This window comes from Nycticebus coucang, chromosome 17 (genome assembly GCF_027406575.1).
Source record: "Nycticebus coucang isolate mNycCou1 chromosome 17, mNycCou1.pri, whole genome shotgun sequence".
NCBI classification, from domain to species: domain Eukaryota; kingdom Metazoa; phylum Chordata; class Mammalia; order Primates; family Lorisidae; genus Nycticebus; species Nycticebus coucang.
In genome coordinates this window covers 48,369,135-48,389,547 of record NC_069796.1, presented here as the reverse complement: position 1 = coordinate 48,389,547, position 20,413 = coordinate 48,369,135, and the positions used below count along the sequence as shown (strand labels likewise).

General features: G+C 35.1%; 1 protein-coding gene across 5 annotated transcripts in view; it reads right to left on the bottom strand.

Moving 5' to 3' along the window:
• FBXO38 (F-box protein 38) overlaps nucleotides 1-20,413 on the bottom strand; it is a 55,238-nt gene that overhangs the window by 20,620 nt on the left and 14,205 nt on the right. For all 5 annotated transcript variants that reach the window (XM_053566847.1, XM_053566848.1, XM_053566851.1 and 2 more), the window contains exons 4-12: nucleotides 17,761-17,924; nucleotides 17,382-17,547; nucleotides 14,459-14,596; nucleotides 12,720-12,857; nucleotides 10,056-10,149; nucleotides 8,864-8,994; nucleotides 4,914-5,084; nucleotides 3,163-3,305; nucleotides 2,060-2,273 (exon numbers count right to left, since the gene is read on the bottom strand). In XM_053566847.1, the coding sequence (XP_053422822.1) occupies nucleotides 2,060-2,273; nucleotides 3,163-3,305; nucleotides 4,914-5,084; nucleotides 8,864-8,994; nucleotides 10,056-10,149; nucleotides 12,720-12,857; nucleotides 14,459-14,596; nucleotides 17,382-17,547; nucleotides 17,761-17,924 (1,359 nt within the window). The remainder of the gene's footprint in view (nucleotides 1-2,059; nucleotides 2,274-3,162; nucleotides 3,306-4,913; nucleotides 5,085-8,863; nucleotides 8,995-10,055; nucleotides 10,150-12,719; nucleotides 12,858-14,458; nucleotides 14,597-17,381; nucleotides 17,548-17,760; nucleotides 17,925-20,413) is intronic.

Here is a 20,413-nt window from a genome sequence, read left to right as displayed (position 1 = left end):
GTGACTTATGTATCAATTTGTGACTTAACTCAAGAACCTGGATTTCATTCAAAGACAACGGGAAGCACTGTAGAGTTTCAGTAACTCTGCTCTGGCTGTGCTAAGAATTAATTTTAGTTGGGCAAAAGAGAAAATAGGAAGGCCAGTTTGAAAACTACTAAAACATTTATGTAAAAAAGGTCTGATACGATGGTAGTGTAATGCAAAAGGAGAGATACACAGGTATGTCTTTTAAAATTACAAGATGCCTTTTTTTAAGGAAGTTTTCGAGTCATTCAACAAGACCTATTAAAGGACTCACTGTTGTAGAAGGCAGGCAGGCAGTGAAGAAAAGAAAATAACACCTTGATTTTAGTCTCTTGTAATTAAACTGAATGATGGTGACTTTGGTCTAGAGAAAACAAAAAGTGATTTGCTTTTGATGTTTTTTCCTTTGTTTTAAAATATTTTGTCGTTAGGGCAATACAACTTTTATAACTTACGGAAATTATGTAGGCTAACTTGTAATCAAGTAATGTTTAGGTTAGCTGAAATATTATTACAGCTGTGAAAAATGTGTTATTAAACATTATCATAAGCCTTAATGATTTTTTGAGCTGTTTTTATAAACATATTAACTAGTGTCTTTTATAGAAAACCACTTTTTATAAAATTTATAACCTTCATCAAACATTATAAAATAAGGGAGACCGCATTGGCTTTTAACAAAATAATTTATATGCAACAATCTCTAATATCAGCAATATTATTTAGTGGTTGACAATTACCTGCCCCAAATATACATTTACTGGGATTTTGTTCAGACTGCAGCCCACCCTTAAGCTTTACAAAGTCTTTCTGTAATTATGACATAGCTATAGCTACTTCAGAAAAGTAAAAAAGTCAAGGCTGGATATAACAGACATGGAATTTAGTTGGCACTAAAACCATGAGACTGAAGGAAAATGTCCATAGAAAAAGGGAGATCATGGATAAAAATGAACACAGGAGGTGATATAAGAAAAGTAAACTGAAGAGGCGGTCAAACAAGGCAGGAGAAATGCCAGGAAAATGGATTCAGAGATGCCAAGAGAGGAAAATATTTCAAGAATACAGAAGTACGCAACAATGTCAAATGCTGCTGAAATGTCACATAAGACCTAAGTGGAGAAATTACTCCCATATTTGGTAAGACAGTCAATGGTGACTTTGCCACAAGCCAAAGTGGAAAGTTCTTATAGAGACGATGTAGGATGAGAAAGTGATGACAATATCTACAGATGATCCTTTGGTCAGGACCTGTATATACCCAGAGTAATCCTAAAGGAAATCATCCTCCAAATATGCTCTAGAATTATTGTGAACAAAAGAGAGTGGGCAAAGGGGGAAAAGATGACTAGAAAAAAAATGCCGTTTCCAGTTCTGAAGGGTCAAATTAAGAAAATTCAGTAGGGAAATAATCTTCACCCTCACACATCGATAGAACAACACATGGAGCCTATTAACACTTAGGTTGGCCCTTAGCAAGTGTTCAGTAAATATTAAAGAACTAGATAGATGATTTTTACATAAATGAAACTGAAGAGGTTTTTATTAGCTCATATACTTAATTTGCTGGGTGGTGTTGAAGACTTAATGATTAATAGTACATAAAAAGTGCTGATGTCTAGCACATAGTTGATATTAATTTTTCAGTTTTTGAAACATACAAGTATGATCCCTTCAGCTAGCCACTGGTCAGGGCAACATTAAAGGATGATCCTTCATCTAAATCCTAAAAGTTAATTCTTGGTTACATCAGGCTTCTAAGGTTACCACTGCACCTCCATCCCCATGGCATCTATCAGTCTTTTTCATTATGTGAGCACCCTTATAGATCCTGTGGACAAAGATGGTTTCAAACAAAAGCAAATTAATAGGAATATTTCATCTTCCCCCTCATGTGCCTTGTTAATTAGCTCCACTCAATGTGAAAAGTGAAAAGTTGAAGCAAGGGAAAAAGGGAATAGAATAAAGCCAGAGAAATATGATCCAAAGTAAAAATCACTTCTATCTGGAGCTCACAAAAGATCTGGGTTACCGTCGGCTGCAAACTGCTGCTCTCCCGGTTGCAGATCTTGCCGAAAGTCATTCTCCTCATCTGAGTCATCTGGGTGATGGTGATTGTTGTCGTGGAGGTTGGCATTGTTATTCTGGGCATTATTATCATTGTCATTGTTGGAGTTCTGGTTGCTAACAAGGGCTGAGGAAACCCCAATTCCCGTGCCTGCACTCAGACCAACTCGAGCACAGCCCTAAGGCAAAACCAAACCACATGTGTATTAATTTAGCTCAGCACAGAACAAACACTTCATTTTTAATAGGCACTCATTTTGCTTTTACATTAGAATATTTATAAAGCACTTATTTATGAAATGCTTTCACACAAGAAGAGAAGTGCTCATTTAAGGCTCATGATACTTCAAGCTCAGATTTACAGACTAAGAAGTACAACAAATGCAAGAAATTTGCCCAATAGCACATGGTAAGTAGTACAGCAGGGACTTTAAACCTAGTATTCTGACCTGAAAAATCCTGAGCTTTTCCCAGAATGCACTGTTTCAACAGTGGGAATATCACCATTAATAACTGATGAGAGAGCATAACTAGTTGAAGAATTAAGTAAAATTTTTAATACCTTTAGTGTAATACTTTAGGCCGTTTTAAAATAACATTTTGTACAACCGGGTAACCTCAGATTTCCTAGTTTATATAACTTACTAGAGAAGATAGTGGTAAAGTAAAACGCTCTCCCAGTAAATTCTGAATCCTTATTTATACTTTGGGTTCCAAAGTATTAAAGATTTAGAGATTTAATCTACCATCTAATTACTCCAAGTAGTAATTTTTGTTGTAGCTCAAATTTCCAGGGTTATCTTTTTACATTACTTTTGCTTTATACAGGAATGACGGAGACAGCTTCCTTACTTCTTCCCTTTTCTTCCCCAAAGACCCCTTAATACTCATAAGAACAGGAGGCAGGGCATCATTATAACCTTTATGCCTTCACTGAGGCTGACAGTAAAAAGCCCAACTGTAACAGTATAAAGGCATGTTATTAAATAGAAAAAAAAATTGCAGGTTGTTGTTTTCTTCCCTGAGTATCAAAATCAGAACACCAAAATTCTCTCAAATGTGACTTACCTTGGGTGGTTCACGAAACATCTGGTCCAGTGAAATAAACTCCAGGCTGGGCAATAATTCAATAAACTGGCCAAAGGAGTCCAGCTTCAAAGCATGGCACCGTACTAGGTTGATATCAACCAATCGAGTCCACCTTGAGTGGTCTGTTGAAGAAATGACATGAGCAGACAGAATTTAAGTAACACTTACCCGTTACTGATGAATTTTTCTATAGGTCACAAGAACTCTTCAAATCCTTTTTTAACTAGCTTGTCCCTTATTTGATGATCTCTAAAACTTGATGACTCTAAGCTATGATGTTTACATATCTAATTCTGTGTAAAAACTAAATGGCCTGGGAAGTATTAATGGGAAATCAAGTCAGCCCTGATTTAAATGTGACCCATCAACAACGTACATGACTTTTCAACAATAAGACACTGGATACAGAAATTATGGTACATTTATTTAATAGAACATTATGCAGCTATGTCAAAAGAATGAAGGAAAGCAGAATATGCTTGTGGATATGAAAAGCTCTCCAAATTATACTTAGTGCAAAAAACAAGCTACAGGATAGTGTATACACAGTAAGATCCTTTTGTATATATAAATCATTTTCAAATGCTATACACATATAGGCTGTAATATGCACAAAGTAATTTGTCCAGAAGAATATACAAGAAACTGTTGATGATGGTTACCTTTGAGAAGAGGAGACTTTTCATTTTGTACCTTTCTGTACTGTTTGAAATTTATCAAGTGCATGTATTACTTTTATTTTTTTAAATGTTAACAGGAGTTCTTAGTGATGGGATTATAGGCCATTTTTTTGTTTTCTTCTTTATACTCTTCTGTATTTAAGAAACAAACAAACCAAAACCCAATAAATGTTATTTTTTAAAGTGATCTACGCCTACTACATCCTAAAGTTCATATTTCCCAATAACTTCTTGGTTCAGCTGGGCCAGGAATAAAATTTAACTTCAGTAGGTGAGACAAGGCCATTTTAATGAGTGATCTCAGTAGAGGCTCCAGAGCCCTAACACAGGCCTAGACAGTGGCTTTGTGAGGAGATTCAGGTCCCTGTGAGGTGAATCAAGAACAGAGGCTATTTTGTAGTTGTCAATAAGCGGCTTTTTCACAAGTGGATGTCACAAGGAAAACTTTATCCAGTTCTGAATATTTAGTAAATTCAGGTATTTAGAAGGGCCTTTAAAACAACAAATAGCATTACTCTCTCAGACAGAAAAATAAACTCCTACCATAAGAAAAAAATATCAAGTGCAAAAGTCACACTTCTATACGTAGGGGATTGGGTGAGAAGGGGAGGTCTGAAACAGAGTAGGATTTCCAGCCAATAGAAAATTTCACTGTAAGTTATTGTTTAATATGTCACTTAATTAAAAGATTTCCAGTATACATACCTACTTTGTCCTTCCAGGTCATGTGCCATTTTGAAGGTAACTATAATATCTTAGGTTCTAGGTAACATGAACCTTAATTTTAGGTGCCTAACCCAAAAAGTACATATAAAGAATGATCAGGGCACTTGAATTCATAACCTGGACAGTGCAAATTTCTAGGCAAAGGACTTTAGAAGTTTAAAGAGGCATTGAATATACTTCTAATTTGGTTAGCAATGGTTCCCATAGCTTGCCTGTCCATACAAAATTCTTCACCTTACATTAGAAATGCAAACATATATCACACAGAGAAAGACATATCTCTCAAGATCAATAAATATAGCTATATTTCGAAGTCTACAGTACCTGAGATCCAATTGTATGGGTTATGTAGATGGGGGCAATTATAAATTGCCAGATATTTGATACAGGAGAAAACTTCATTGACAGCCTTCATCCCTATATCGGTGATGATACCTGGATTTTCTACTACATCAGCCAAACCATACTTCACCAGATCTGCATTAGCCATTCTGCCTAAAGAAGAAGTAATTGGAAAAAAAAAAAAAAAAAAAGTCAAACTCATTAAGTGTCATTTAAGTGCTATGGAGTGTTGCCAATTTTGTGTCTTAGCATCCAGTATGATCAGTCTCTATGATTGTTCCATATCATCTGTTCATCATTGCAGGTATAATTTTAAGTTAGGTTATCAGTACTTATGGTAGCACTTCTTGTATAAAATAAATATTTTTATTAAAAGTCAAGGGACACGCAGTAGAAAAAATTATTTTCAATTGTTTAGAAAAGGAAAGAAAGAAGAAAAAATTCTTAAAATATAACTGAGAAATGTATTGGTTCATACTATGGGGAAGTTTGAGTTTTATCTTTCAAAAGGGAAAATGCAACTGCCTCACAGGATAAGGATCATGCTCTTAAGAGTCTGGTGTGGCCATGTATAGAGAAAGGCAAACGCTGGGAATTCAAGATTCATTTTCAGAACCCAGGTACAGGTTAGTACCTATCCCTCCCAAAGTGGACTTCTAACTCAAAACATGTCACTGGGGTTTAGTAGCTACGGTCTGGTCACAAACTAGGGCATGGGGGTAGTATATAAAGGAGGATGCTCCACGTAGATCATGCCATCGGGAATCACTCCTCATCCTTTGTCTCCTATCATCAGTTCTCCCATCTGCTTGCCCCTCACTCTCCACGATGGTCCACTTGACTGAGACTCCCTGAAAGGATGATGTCCAGTTAATTCCCAGTTACAACATTAGCATTCAGTACTGGGAGTTAAGAGCTCAATACATGTCTCTCACAGTCCTTGCAACCAACTGATACATAGCACAAAGAAAACACTGTTGCTCTGGTAAAGCTGCCCTGAACATCACAGTGATTAACTCCTTTAGGTCAGAACATGTTTAAGACAATCAGTCTACTCCAAACTCTTCCAATCTTCATTTCCATATAGTTCACAATCTCTCCCATAGTCCCCATTTTTGACATTTAGTGGTATTTCTCACAGATTTCACCTTAATCCATCCTTTACAATTTAAATGAGTAATTTTCTTTAGCCTCCTGGTAAGGATCTTTTTCCTGCTCTTTGGACTCAAGGTGAAACTTGCCTGTTTACCTTAAGATAGGGTAAATCTTGAACTGCCCCTGGTCCCTGGGCACTATCTACATAATGCTGCACCCCACTAATACAAAGCCATGTCTTGCTTTCAGTCATCTAAGGTCACTGTGTTCCTGCTCTTGGGCTTTCCTTCTAGCCTCCCTCAAAACCATGATATCACTTGGGATTCATTTGTTTTTTTTTCTCTTCAACCCATAGGCCAATTAAAAGTAAAAACTACCTTTTAATGCATACTTCCTAAGTGTCAGAGATTGTTATCAATGTATATACCGCTTTTTCTTTGATTCCTCAGAGATACACAAGAGAAAATCAGAAATAATCTTATCTCCATTTAAAAAAAATAAGAAAACAGGATTTAAAAAGAGTCACTTGCTAAGGTCTCATGATTAATAACAGGCAGGCTTCATTTCCATTGCTTTCCAAAACTCTTGCACTAAAGACTCCTCTACATTGCTTCTGAAGTTTTCACTGAGTTTTACTCTCCTGTCACCTTTACATTAAGATCTGAGACACTAAATCCACATAAACAATTCTTTTTGAAGGATTAGTCTTTGGGTTACTGATTTTCTCACATATATCATTAGCATCTTGACCTATGTTAGCCACCTACCTATCCCAGTGACTTTTCTTTAATCCTAATATACAGCATCTACCTTCCAGCACATCCACTAATTTGGCAATGCCACTCTTACCATAAATGTTAGGGAACAAAGGTGATACTTTATCAGACTCTGTAAAAAAAAAAAAGTAACTCAAGTTTTACCAGAGGCAGCCCCTCAACTCCTAGTGAGATGTTTAAGTCTAAATTACTGAGAAGAAAGAGATTAAGTGCAACTGAGCAATGAACTCTCATCCTTCTTGAGGTAGGTCTGCTAGAGGCACCTGGCACTTCTTATGAAACAGAATCCTAGGCAGTCTTTGAAGGAACAGAAGAGAGCATGTGTGTGTGTGTGTGTGTGTATGAATGAAACAAACTTCAGTGAAAAAGAATGGAATGGATTGTACAAAGGTTAAGACTAAGAGAGTATTAAATATGAAAGAGACTATAAAATAATTTATGTTGAAAACTTTGAGGTAATGGTAGTCAAGAAAGTGCCTTTTTTTTTTTTTTCTTTTTTCTTTTTGAGATACAGTCTATGTCACCCAGGCTACAGTGCAGTGGCATCATCGTAGCTGACTGCAACCTGGAACTGACAGCCTCAAGCGATTCTCCTGCTTTAGCCTCCCAACAGCTGACCCTGCAGGTATGGCCATCACACATGACTTTTTTTTCTAATTTTTATGGGTGTCAATATGCTGCTCAAGCTGGTCTTAAACTCCTGGCCTTAAGTGATCCTCCCACTTTGGCCTCCCAGAGTGCTAGAATTATACATGAGAGCCACCATGCCCAGCTATAAAATGTTTTTATTCTATTAAAAATGTGTGCTGAGGAAAGAGAAACACTATAAGGAAATAACGTTATAAAGATAAGTCTTGATATTGCTTCAGTAGTCCTAAATGTGTATTCTGAAGATAGAAAATTTGTCAAGTTTTGAGATTTTGCAAAAAACACAAAGTTATAAAAAGTTACCACACAGATATTATAGAAGCATAGAGAATGTTAGCAACCGCATACAAAACCAAAAAAGCTTGGTATTAAGTATACTGATTTCACACACACACAAAAATCACTCTATCAGTTTAGAAGTTTAACGCTATTTTGAAGAAAAGCCAATTTTTTCCAAGAGATAAAGATTTAAAGTGATGATTGTATTAAGCTGATTAGAAAAAATGATTTGTCTTTTTAAAGTAATCCTTTTACCTGTATTAATAAGAACTATGAACAATGAAGAGAAACATACAACTATCATTGTCACACATATTAGAAATGAAAAAGAAGAAGAGTCGTTTTTTTGACCAGGACTGTCATGATGAAGAAATAAGCCTATCTTTGTTTTTCTACAAGGCAAATTAGATTCAAAGAAAAAGTGCCACCTGGTGTGATAGTGTTCAAGAAAGATTTATTGCTACTTACAAGAGGAAGAAACTAATTCTTAAAAAAGTAAAAACATGTTGATGCTGGCAATTTTCTTTCTTGTCTTCTTAATGCCATGTGAAAAACAAGTTTGAATAATACATTGACATGCATTCAAACCTAAAGGAATGAGCTCCCAATTGTAAATGCATTCTAGAAAATGCTGTGAACAAGCCTGCCAACAGCAATCATCGTTAAATGAATACTGACCATTATGTGTTCACACTATCTGGAAAATCCAGAACCCCCAGCAGGCTTATTATGGAAATGAAGAACATGGGCAGGGAATGGGACCTCATCTGAGAGGACCATCAAAAGCTTCAAGAAGTGTGGCAGATCAAATTCAACAATGGAACCAAAGATGACATTCTGTGAAAAAAATGAAGCAGAATGGAAAAGAAACTTGGGCAGTAAAGTGGAGACAATATCAAATGTAGATAAGGCTCTGTTCTTGGTGTACTTTTAATCATTACATTTTCTGTAATATGCAATATAAGAATATGGAAAAATACCATTAACATTAAAATCTTTTTCAAGAAGTGAGAGCAGCTGAGATTTTTAAGTTGGCTTACATTCAGGAAAATACGGCACATTCTAATTCAAATTTCAGTTCATCAAGTAAGTTCCCTATAGCAATTCTAGGAAATAAAATGGGATAAGTCTTACTCTGAAGCAAAAACTCATCTACATATCCCAGATGAAGGGTTTCAAATTGGGGAAACTCCAACTCTGCCATCTTTAGGGCAGAAAAGACACCATCTTTGGTTAAGGAAGGCTGGATTCGAACTTCATGTAACCTATGAACAAAGAGATGCAATATATAAAATTAAAATGAGAAAATGAAAGCCATCAGAATCAAAGATTCTTCCTAATGTAAGGCTCTAAAATAAGTTTATGCTTTTTAAAGCACCACAGATGTCAATAACTTTTCCTCCCTCCATTAAAAAAGTACAAGAAATGATTCCTTTAAAGGAGTATTTGCAAAGAGTCAGCACATGTTAAGTAGTACACTAAAGGTACACATTAAATTGACAATAAATGACAAAGAACCATATATCACTTCAAGTGATTTTCTAAACCTGACTGATCACAGTAAGAATCTCATGTGGTGCTGGTATTTCTTTAACATTTTTTTACACTAGTTTGTCAACAGTCCATTTTAACAAAGGTATAGTTTTATAGTAGGTAACAATCCCCACTTAAATGTAAAACCACTTTTATTTTACTCATATTTTTAATTAATATTCTATTAAAGGAAAGTAAGAGTTTTGTTTTTGAATGAATTGAAAAAATGGTTAATTTAAAGTAAATATTATAAAATAAAAGTAGAAGTAGAGCTTTCATGCATAGGAAATACTAAACGTGGCATAAAGCACTAAGAAGGTATGGTTAAAAAACATAAAGATGTTAGAAAGTCAGATTTTGGAAAAGCCGATTTAAAATACTGCTTTCTGAATAGCGAATATTGTCACCAACTAAATAATTCAGAAAATCATCCAGATATTGAGAAAATGATTACTACAAGGGTACAGACACCAGAGCCTCAATGCTGACTTCTGTTAGACATCCACTTATAGAAGTGCTTTTCACAGGTAATATACACAACTGTTTTTCACAGGTAAGAAATCACATCCTTCCAAATTTTGCTGGGTCTCAAGTGTAGTTCAAATGGTCATCAGTCACACTAGTAAGATCACTATGTAATACTCACCTAATTATTTAAACAATTCCTTTGTATTTTAAACCTGAACAACACCTGATCGAACTTCATACACACATACATTTCCACAGTTTTTTGTAAAATGGGAATAAAACATATAATTAAGACAAAAGACATAATGTGGAAGAGGAAACATACCTACGGGCAGCAGTGATGATGAGGTAACCAAGATCTACTTCAAGAGCGTTTTTGCAAGCTCCCAAAACAATAGTGTGCAAATTTCTAAAACCACCTAATGAAGAAAAGGAATAGAAACAAGCATTTCTTTTGACCTTAGTACTTTTCAGTAAAGCATTTATATACACATTAGATTATAATTATTTGTTTAACCGTAAATCTAAGTTTTATTTTTACATTTAAATATCTCAAGATGAACTATAACTACTTAATTCCTAAAAAGAGAAGAAAACAGATTACTCATTTTGAAAAGACTCTGATGGGTGAAAACTACTCCAAAAGATTTACACTGTAAAGATTTTCAGAAAGCCAGATGCTTGTGAGAATTGTAAAGTAACCCTGCTATTTTCTGGCCAAAGTTTGAACCTGCAATATATCATATGGTATAATATGAGCACTACTTCAACTTCAACTAATTTTTTTTCATGTTGGACACAATTAATGCAGACCATAATGAATTTTGACAAAGGATTGATTTCTCTGTTTTGAATTTTTATAACATCACAAAGTATGTACATTTTTGTGTCTGGCTTCATTAAACATTTTATGTAATTTACCCATATCATTACATGAAGCTGTAGTTTATTCATTCTTATTGCTGTACAGTATCCTATTGTATGAATATACATTTTAATTACTCACTCTATGCTGGTAGGTATCTGAATCGTTTACGCATGGGGTCTATTAGGAACCGTGCTTGTATGAACAATCTCAAGTATGTCTTTTGGTGAACATAAGTATACATATTTATTGAATTTGAAGACAGGAATGCCAACTATTGTTAGGTGTATAGCTAACTGTAGTAGATGCTACTGAACAATTTATACTCTTACCAGGAGCATACAAAAGGCCTTGTTGCTCCACATTCTCGCCAGCACGGTTGTTTATCTTTTCCGTATTAAGCATGTATAGGTGTCGTCATTTTAGTGTTTACATATCACACTGAAGTTTTAATTTGCATTTCCTTAGTGATTGGTAAAATTTATCATTTTTTCTTGTTTACTAGACCTATATGGATACTCTGGTATAAAGGCATTTCAAATCTTTTCCCATTTTTTCTATTGGGTTTCCTGCCTTTTTCTTATTAATTTCAGGAATTCTTTATATTTTCTCAGTACAAATCATTTAGCTGTACTGCAAATAGCTTCTCCCATTCTGTAGCTTGGCTTTTTCTTCTCTTAATCATAGTTTTGATGAACAACAACAAACAATCTTAATTTGTTCCAGTTTAACAATTTTCTTAATTTATGGTAAGTGCTTTTTGGTGTCCTGTTTAAGAAACCTGTGCCTACCCAAGATCAATAAGACATTTTTTTATGTTTTCTTTTAAAAACTTAATTCTTTTATTTTGCACATTTGGATTAATGATCCATCTAGAATTAATTTTTGAGTGAGGTATGCTGACTCCTTGAGGGTCATCCTTAAATACCTACAAGAGAAGAAAAGTCTGCTTCTCTTATAGGGAGCTTTACACAAACTCTAGCTTTTGGTGCCTCTCCAGGTCTCTTTAGTGAATGGTCTCATTGTGGCCTTCTTTTCCCTTCTGACTTTTATCTTGTCACTCATAGCCATGAGTAAGAATAATGGTGTTAGTTTTGAGTGAGCCTGTTATATCCACTTGACTCAGTGTAATGAAGTACACCTGTATCAAACTTAACTGATAAAATGTCTAAAATGATAATGTTTACACTTACTATATTTTAACAGTATTAATAATATCTATTTGTTACCAATTGTACTTGATAATTTTTGGGGCGGGAGGGTTTGAGACAAGAGTCTCAAGCTGTAACCCTTGATAGAGTGCTGTCGCGTCACAGCTCACAGCAACCTCCAACTCTTGGGCTTAAGCAATTCTCTCGCCTCAGCCTCCCAAGTAGCTGGGACTACAGGCGCCCACCACAACGCCCAGCTATCTTTTGTTGTTGTTGTGAAGTTGTTATTGTTATTTTAACAACATTATTATTGTTTGAACCCGCCAGCCTTGGTGTATGGGGCCTGTGCCCTACCCACTAAGCTACGGGTGCCACCTCCATTTTACTTTAGATACCTAGTTAGATTAACTATTAACTGCTTAATTTAGCTAAATCCCTTTTTTTTTTTTTTGCAATAAGATGATTAATAAAATTAACATAAAGCAGATTCTGTTATTTGACTTTATTTATCTATAAGGGATCTAAACAGCAAAATATATTTTTTTCTTATCCATCCATCTGATAGATAAAACTAATATCCAAGTGATAAGCATGAAAATATTTGGAGGCATGTGGTGTCCAAGTCAGGAACATCTCTTATCTCTAAGGTCACTAGAAATCCCTGTTGCCATTTCTATGAAAACATTCCATATATAATAGAAGTTATTATTACTCAAGTAATAAGTAATAACCTGCCAGAAAACATGCCTTATCCCAATATTATTTATTTTGAGAGGGTGTAGCAAGTATAAGAAAGAAAAGAATGCTAGCCTATACTCACAGATACTTATTCTCCATCAAAAACGCCTGAGAGAAAGTGCAATTACTCATAAGAATTTTATTTTAAAAAGTTTCGTAAGAAAAGCTAAATAAAAGCTTAATAAATTTTTGAAATTGATTTTTAAAATATTTAGTAACTAAAGAAAATGAATACCTGATCTCCAACTGTCTTCAACTACATGTTGGATAAGACCTCCAAGGAAAGGAACTCGAACCATTTCTAAATGTTCCAAATTTCGGGCAGAGGCTAAGCCTGTTACTAATGGAACATATTTCAAGGAATTTGTAGGTCCTAGAAAAAAAAAAATCTTTACTAAAACGATGTAAAATACCTTAAAAATGAATTTCCAAATCAGTGATTAAAATGAATAACTTATAAATTCTGTGTCTTAAATGACCAGTAAATTATTGACTCTCTACAAATTTGTTAATTCTTATTACAAATAAAAGTGTTAGTTGGCCTGTTAAACACATATTTATTCATGTAAAGATTTTTCAGTACTATTGGAGAGTTATACTACGTTTTGTAAATAGTGCTGAGTTCAAAATGACTAAGGGGAAAAAGTCAAGATAAAATTTGATAAAAATTTGATCCTCTACTCTATTAAACATCTCTCTGTGACCAGCATTGTTCATTCTTATTGCTGCACAGTATCCTATTGTATGAATAGGTTATTCATACAATAAATATATAATAAATATATATAAAATATTATAAAATATAATATTTATTTATAAAATATTAAATATAAAATATTTTAATATTTATTTTTATATTATATTAAATATAAAATATTTATAAAATATTTATTTATTTAAATAAATATATAATAAAATATACATTTTAATTACTCACTCTACTGCTGGTAGACATCTGAGTCGTTTTACGCATGGGGTCTATTAGCAACCGTGCTTGTATGAACAATCTCAAATATGTCTTTTGGTGAATGTAAGTATACATATTTATTGAATTTAAAGCCAGGAATGCCAACTGTCGTTATGTGTATAGTTAACTATAGTAGATGCTACTGAACAGTATTTCAATTTATACTCTCACCAGGAGAGCATGTAATCACAAAAGATATGGTCATGTCCATCAAAAAAGTCTGCAACTGACATGGAGATAGACCTAACGTAAATAATTATAAAAGGATAAAAAGGTAGACTACATCAAGCATAAAAATAAGATCTGTCGTATTCCATAAATGAGAGAAAGAGAAGAAGATAATAAGTTAGAAAAAACACAGTCTGAAGTATATATATATTTAAATGAAGAGGAAGACGGAAGCTTGTGCCTTAAGATAAGGAACAATAATGTAGCATGAAGGGAAAGTTGTATGGTTCTGTAGGGGACAGTGAATAGGCACTAAAAGACAGTGTTTCTTAGAATGAAGTCAGAATACAGATATCAAGAGGGATCCTGGTTACTATGAACTTTAAAGCTTTCATATAATGCTCAGGCAACAGGGACACTGAAGGTTTCTGTTCAGAATATCATAAAAGCAATGTTTAAGGTAGATTATATCAGACTACTTATATATAGGATGATTAGGATCCCAGAGACAAAGAAAGCAGACTGAAATTTAACAAAACAATCTTAGGAAAAATAAAAAGTGCCTATAAGAAACACACAGAGATATTTTGACTTGGTTTTGTGTATTTTTGTTTGTTTGTTTTGTTTTGCTTTTTTGCTAAGGTCAAACACAAACCATGTTTCTAATGTCTTTTAAACAAAAAGTACATTTATCTTCATAAGACAAATGACAAAACTAAATAGTAATAACATAATATAATTTTATTTAAAAATGTACCCACGGACTTTGCTTTAGGATATTTTTAGAATAGCACATGTTTAAGTCCACCATAATCATGTATTTAATTATGTACCATTACCTGCACAGTTCCTCATGACGAATGTTCTTAAGCTGGTACAAAGAAAGTCTTTGAATGGCTGTGGTTTAGTGAGTCTTACCCACTTCATATATAGGTGCCTTAGCATTGGGATACAAGGAATTTCAGGTACATTCACTCCTAAAACACAAATATTAAAAAAAAAAAGAAAAATAATAAAAACGTCACAAAAATATTCTGTATCTGTATATAAGTTCAAGATTTATTTTTCAAATTAACAATTTATCCTTCAAGGACATTTTATCAGAACAAATTATACAATTAAAATCTATGACGTATAGGGCAGTGCCTGTGGCTCAAGGAGTAGGGTGCCAGGCTCCATATATAGGAGGTGGCGAATTCAAACCCAGTCCCGGCCAAAAAAAAACATCTATCAAGTACAGCTTATTTAAAACAGGCTTATAAGGAACAATTTATGCAAACCATAAATAGCCCACTCTATAAATTTTTTAGAAAAGGCACATGGGAAGATGGAATTTAAAAAGTATTTCTACATTTTACACACATAATTCTTTTATCATAATCTTAACACGTTTCCAGGATACATTTGCCCAGAAGATATAAAGTGAAAATAGGTTATAGAAAGCAAAATTGTGAAGACGAACATGAAATATACAAATTTATAACTGGACTACTCTGCCCACTCCTGGGAAGTAGAAAACTAAATTTCTCAGCACAAAGACTAGCTGGGTGTCAGTACTGTGGTTTCTAGAAGATATCTAAAAATAGAGCTTAAAAAGCTGTCTCTCCAAGTATATGAATCATAAAGATCTGTAAATATGTGGCATAAACCAGCCAGAATGGTTCTGGGAAAGTGAGAAACCTGATATTATTTCAAAGTGATAAAGAAATTTTACACCTCTAATCCCCGAGAGGCGCAGTAGTAGGAATCATTCGCACAGAGAGCCAAGTCTAGAGTAAGAACAATGGTACAGAATGGGGGGGAACATTCAGGAGATATGGGAGAGAGACAGAATGAGGGGGAACATTCAGGAGGTATGGAAGAGAGACCGACAATTTGTACATTCCAAATGGAAAGAAACAGTTGAGAAACTTGCCCAAGAGTCTAGAGTCTAAACACTGTAGGCTAGAGAAAAGCTGAGAAAGGGATGTAAGCTCTGAGAGAAGTCCAAGGATCCAGGCTGATGGCATTCAACAAACAGTAGCTGGCAAAACCAGTTTTTTAATACGACTTTGAAACTTGAGACAGTAGAAGCCCTCCTAGCAGGAGTAACTAGAGAAAGCAAAATTGGAGTATTTGAATGGCCAGTTCTTTACTAAATTCTGCAGAATATCCCTCCTGTAACCTCCCAAGGATTACTCCTCAACCTAATCCTCTCAAAACAGCATTGTTAAATTTAGCTTGAACTATCCACACACATTGTATGGCAACACTTGGGAAGTAAAACTGGGGATGACACCAAAGGAAGAAAAGCAGAAGTGAGGGACAGATTAATATGCAAGATGAAGAATTTACAAAAGATTAGCTTCCACCATGAATGTGACTGTATTTATTATTACTGATTAGGAAAACTAAAGGTAGCAAGAGTGAGACAGATCCAGAAAAGACAATATACCCTATGCTCAATCTACCTTTTGCTCTAAATCCACTTTATAAACAAAGGACACAATTACCCATTCCTTCATGTTCACTGATTCACTATACACCCTTGTGTTACCATCCTACAGTGAGTATTAAACTGTTGAATAAATCACATCAATTAATACATTTCAATAAAACACACCAAACATTTCTATTTGCAATGAACTATGACAGGGATCATGGAAAACACAAAAACCTTTCACTTTATGAGATTATATTACAAATTTCAGATATTTCAGGATCCCTTTATTATCTAAAAATGCAGTTTCAAAGCAGATATAAGTTCTTAATTAGAATTATTCTCTTATCTTCTTTATAATTTTATAGACATGGGGTCTTGCTATGTTGCCCAGGCTGGTCTCAAACTCCTCTGACCACAACAGTCTTCCTGCCTCAGCCTCTCAAAGTAAGGGGATTACAGACAGAAGCACTGCACTGTCAAACTCCCTGATTGTACAAATGAAAGGCTGCCAGAGACTTTTACTCTTCTTCCTAATTGTGTGTCTTATTTAGGAACTACTTCTTATTGCTGTTGTACTACTATTCCCTTCATCACCTAATCTAGTTTCAGAAATTTCCAGTTCTTTAAACCATCTTCAATACCTGGAATAATGCTTGGAACAGCATATACTCACTATGTATATGTTGAATAAATTATTAAATAAATATTAAATGTCAGAATGCATTAACAGGGGTCCTGCAAAATTCCACTAAGAAGTCTAAGCCAAACATAACAAATTGAATTTGAAAAAACATCTGCTCTGATTATTTAGGTTGAAATTATTACTATATAATTTAAAACAATTTTTCTTCTTTGAAACAGTATCACTACGTCGCCCTTGGCAGAGTGCCATGGAGTCACAGCTCACAGTAATCTCAAACTCTTGGGCTTAAGCAATTCTCTTGCCTCAGCCTCCCTGTAGCTAGGACTACAGGTGCCTGCCATAACGCCTGGCTATTTTTGTTATTGTTGTTGTTGTTGTCACTGTTGTTTAGCAGGCCCTGGCTGGGTTCGAACCCACCAACCCCATGCATGTGGCTGGCACCCTAACCACTGAGCTACGGGCATGCAAGCCTAAAACAAATATTTAAATGGAAAACTCACATATGAAACAGTATTTTTCCCCATGGACCTTTAATGGGAAATCAAGAGTTTTTATACAACTTTCACAAGCATTTCTTTTGTCATCTTCAATCAACAAAGCCATCTCCAAAATTCTCATTATTTTGAGAATATTCAATAAATGTTCAGTTATGTAGTATTTTAAGGAGTTACAAATGATCCAACAAACATGTACTTACCAACTAAGTGTAAAGTTTGAATTTTGGCTCCTATAGGAATTTTCAGTTTATTTTCAGGAGGAATTGGAAATGCTCCATTACGATTACGAAATTTCCCCAAAATGTGAACATGTGGCATGTAAGTCCAAATGGATTCTACCAACTCCAAATGAGAAGTTTCCACACCCTAGAAAATAATACCATAGCAAGCATAAGACAGGCATTTAATTTAGCATCTAAAGCTTCTATTTCTGCATCATAAGATGCTAAGTATATAATGGAACTTAAAGCACAAGTTTTTTATGGATGAAACTTGCACGTGAGTAAATATGTTCTATCATTCTTTGGTCTATTATTTCATCGAGAGTTGATGTCAAAATATCCAACCAGGTGCACTCACCACTAAGTTTGGGCATGCCTGCAAAGCTTCTAGGACTCCTGGAATGCTAAACGCCTCATGGCCCCTCACTCTTCGCCTTTCAAGGTATCGAGGGTGAAGGCCATATAACTGTTCGACATCTGGCATCTTCTTCAACAGTGTTAGAAAGCTGGAATCTGTGAAGCCTGAGAAGTTCAAAAGTATTTACAGCCAAATCTTCCCATTCATTAACATTTATTATGCACTTACAATTAAAAAATGATTTCCTTTTTATATATTTATAAGGCTAACACTATAGCTGAACAAATGGTTACAACAGAAAGTGTAACCTTTTAGTAATAGAGAAAATGTGTCAGAAACTCCACTTACTCTGGAGTTAACATGTCATAACCCAGGTTTTTAATTTATTATTGACTTTTGTGTTGCTGCTTTTAAGGCACAGAAATCTTCAGCAGAAAACACTTTTAATCCAGATGACTTGGATCTGCTTCATTGGTGAACAGAGAAGGACCACTCTCCTGATCACTACCACCCTCCTCCTCCCTCAAAGGTGTTCTTTGGTCTACAAAGCTTCCAGAGCTCTGTAGAACATATAACTAAAAATATAAATAAAATATTATCCTCATCTTCAGGAAGCTCACAGTTCCAACCTAATGCCCATCTCAAACTAAGTTCTATTACTCTAGCCATTTTGTAATAATTATTCTGTGCTGGTATTTATCACTCCCTTGCCATTTTAGACAACTTATTAACTTTTGAAAAAGATAGACACAAGTTAGGTAAGAGAACAAGAGGAAAACAAACTAAGGGGATTAGAGTTGACAAGAAGCTATCTTTCACAAGAAGCTATCTTTCTGGGAGGCCAGCTGTGCTACATGGTAGGAATCAGTAAGATGGAAACAGAGAGGCAGGTGACTTCTGCAGCAGGAGCTGCTGGCTAAATAAGCAGAGAGACAGGTCTCATACAGATCATTTGTAATCTATCACAGGGACTTTTTATTTTTTTTGCAGTTTTTGGCCAGGGCTGGGTTTGAACCTACCACCTTCAGAGTATGGGGCCAGAGCCCTACTCCTTTGAGCCACAGGCGTCGCCCTAGGGGCTTTTTATTTTTAGTGGCAGCTGCCAGAAGGCCAACTGATCACTAATGACAAATTAAAACATTTACTGTCCAGAATAAGCCTCAAATGACTAAGTCTTATTTAAGGTTTCAGAAGTTGTCTTATTCACATAGGACCGGTCTAGATAACTTTAGAATCACAAAAGTGAAGAGTATGAAGGAACCTCACAGATTCCCTGATCTCTGTAACTATAATATAGTTCTTACTACTTTCTTGTATAGTGACCTTTATTAACTGAGCCATTCGATGTGTTAACCATCTTACATGTTTTCTCATTTACTCTCACAACCAAAATCAAAAAGGTTATCGCCCCATTTACACCTGTAAAAAATGAAGTTAAAAGAGTTGAAGGGCTACCAAGTGGTAGTGCTGAAATTCAAATCCAAGTCTGACCACTATCAACATCTATACTCTTGTCATATGTTACATGCTGCCCCTCACCAAAGAAATGGGGAAAGTTGTAACTTACTTACAGAGATGATGTGATCAACCCGTAGAGATTACATATGTAAAATATAAACTACTATTATATAAAGGATCAGGGTTTAAACTCCAGATAGGCCAGGGTGGCATCAGTGAGCATGGTTAGTGTGATTTTATCCTAGGCTAAAGATTATTTGTTTTGACTCTATTGTATCTACTGCAGAGATGAGAGGCCTTGGGTTCACCGGGATTTATCACAGTCTGAAAGCCAACAATGTGCAGACAAATTCTTCTCTAATTTGGTAAGGGGTAGAGAGGTAATGCTGAGATTACATCACATGGGAGCTCTGCTATTCTTTCTCTTTATATAATGTGTTAATATCATCTTGAGAATTCCTGCTGGTCTAACCTCTACAAAAGCAAATCTGATATAAGGAATAAGACAACCATTTTCACACTGCCCTAATTTTTTTCTTCTCTGTATAAATGATCATTCTCTGGAGTAAGATAAATCTTTTCCCCCTAGAATAGCTTCTTTTAAGCATCTGATGACAACTGTGGTTTGCTTCCCAGAAAGCTAAGTTCTAGTCTTGGATCTTTGCAATGTTGTTCACAAGAAGTATACACTGATAATGACTCTGGCTAAATGACAGAGTTATCAATTAACTGACAACCCTTGAAAGGATGCAGCACTACAAACTATAATAGTCCAGTGTTCAGAGGTTGTCTGCTCTATTTCACAGAACAGAACAAGATAATTACCTCCATAGGTCTTTACTTTGTTCTTTCTCTTTTTTTTTTTGAGACAGAGTCTCACTATGTTGCCCTTGGTAGAGTACCGTAGCGTCACAGCTCACAGCTACCTCAAACTCTTGGGCTGAAGCGATTCTCTTGCCTCAGCCTCCCAAGGAGCTGGGACTACAGGCACCCACCATAATGCCTGGCTGTTTTCTGGTTGCAATTGTCATTGCTGTTTAGCCTGGGCTGGGCTCGAACCTGCCAGCTTTGGTGCCCTACTCACTAGCTATGAGCACCGACACAGGTCTTTACTTCTATTAAGGCTTTTTTCCCCCCTCCCATTCAGCCTCATTATATTTTTAAATCTGGACATCACAGAAAAAGGATGACTTAA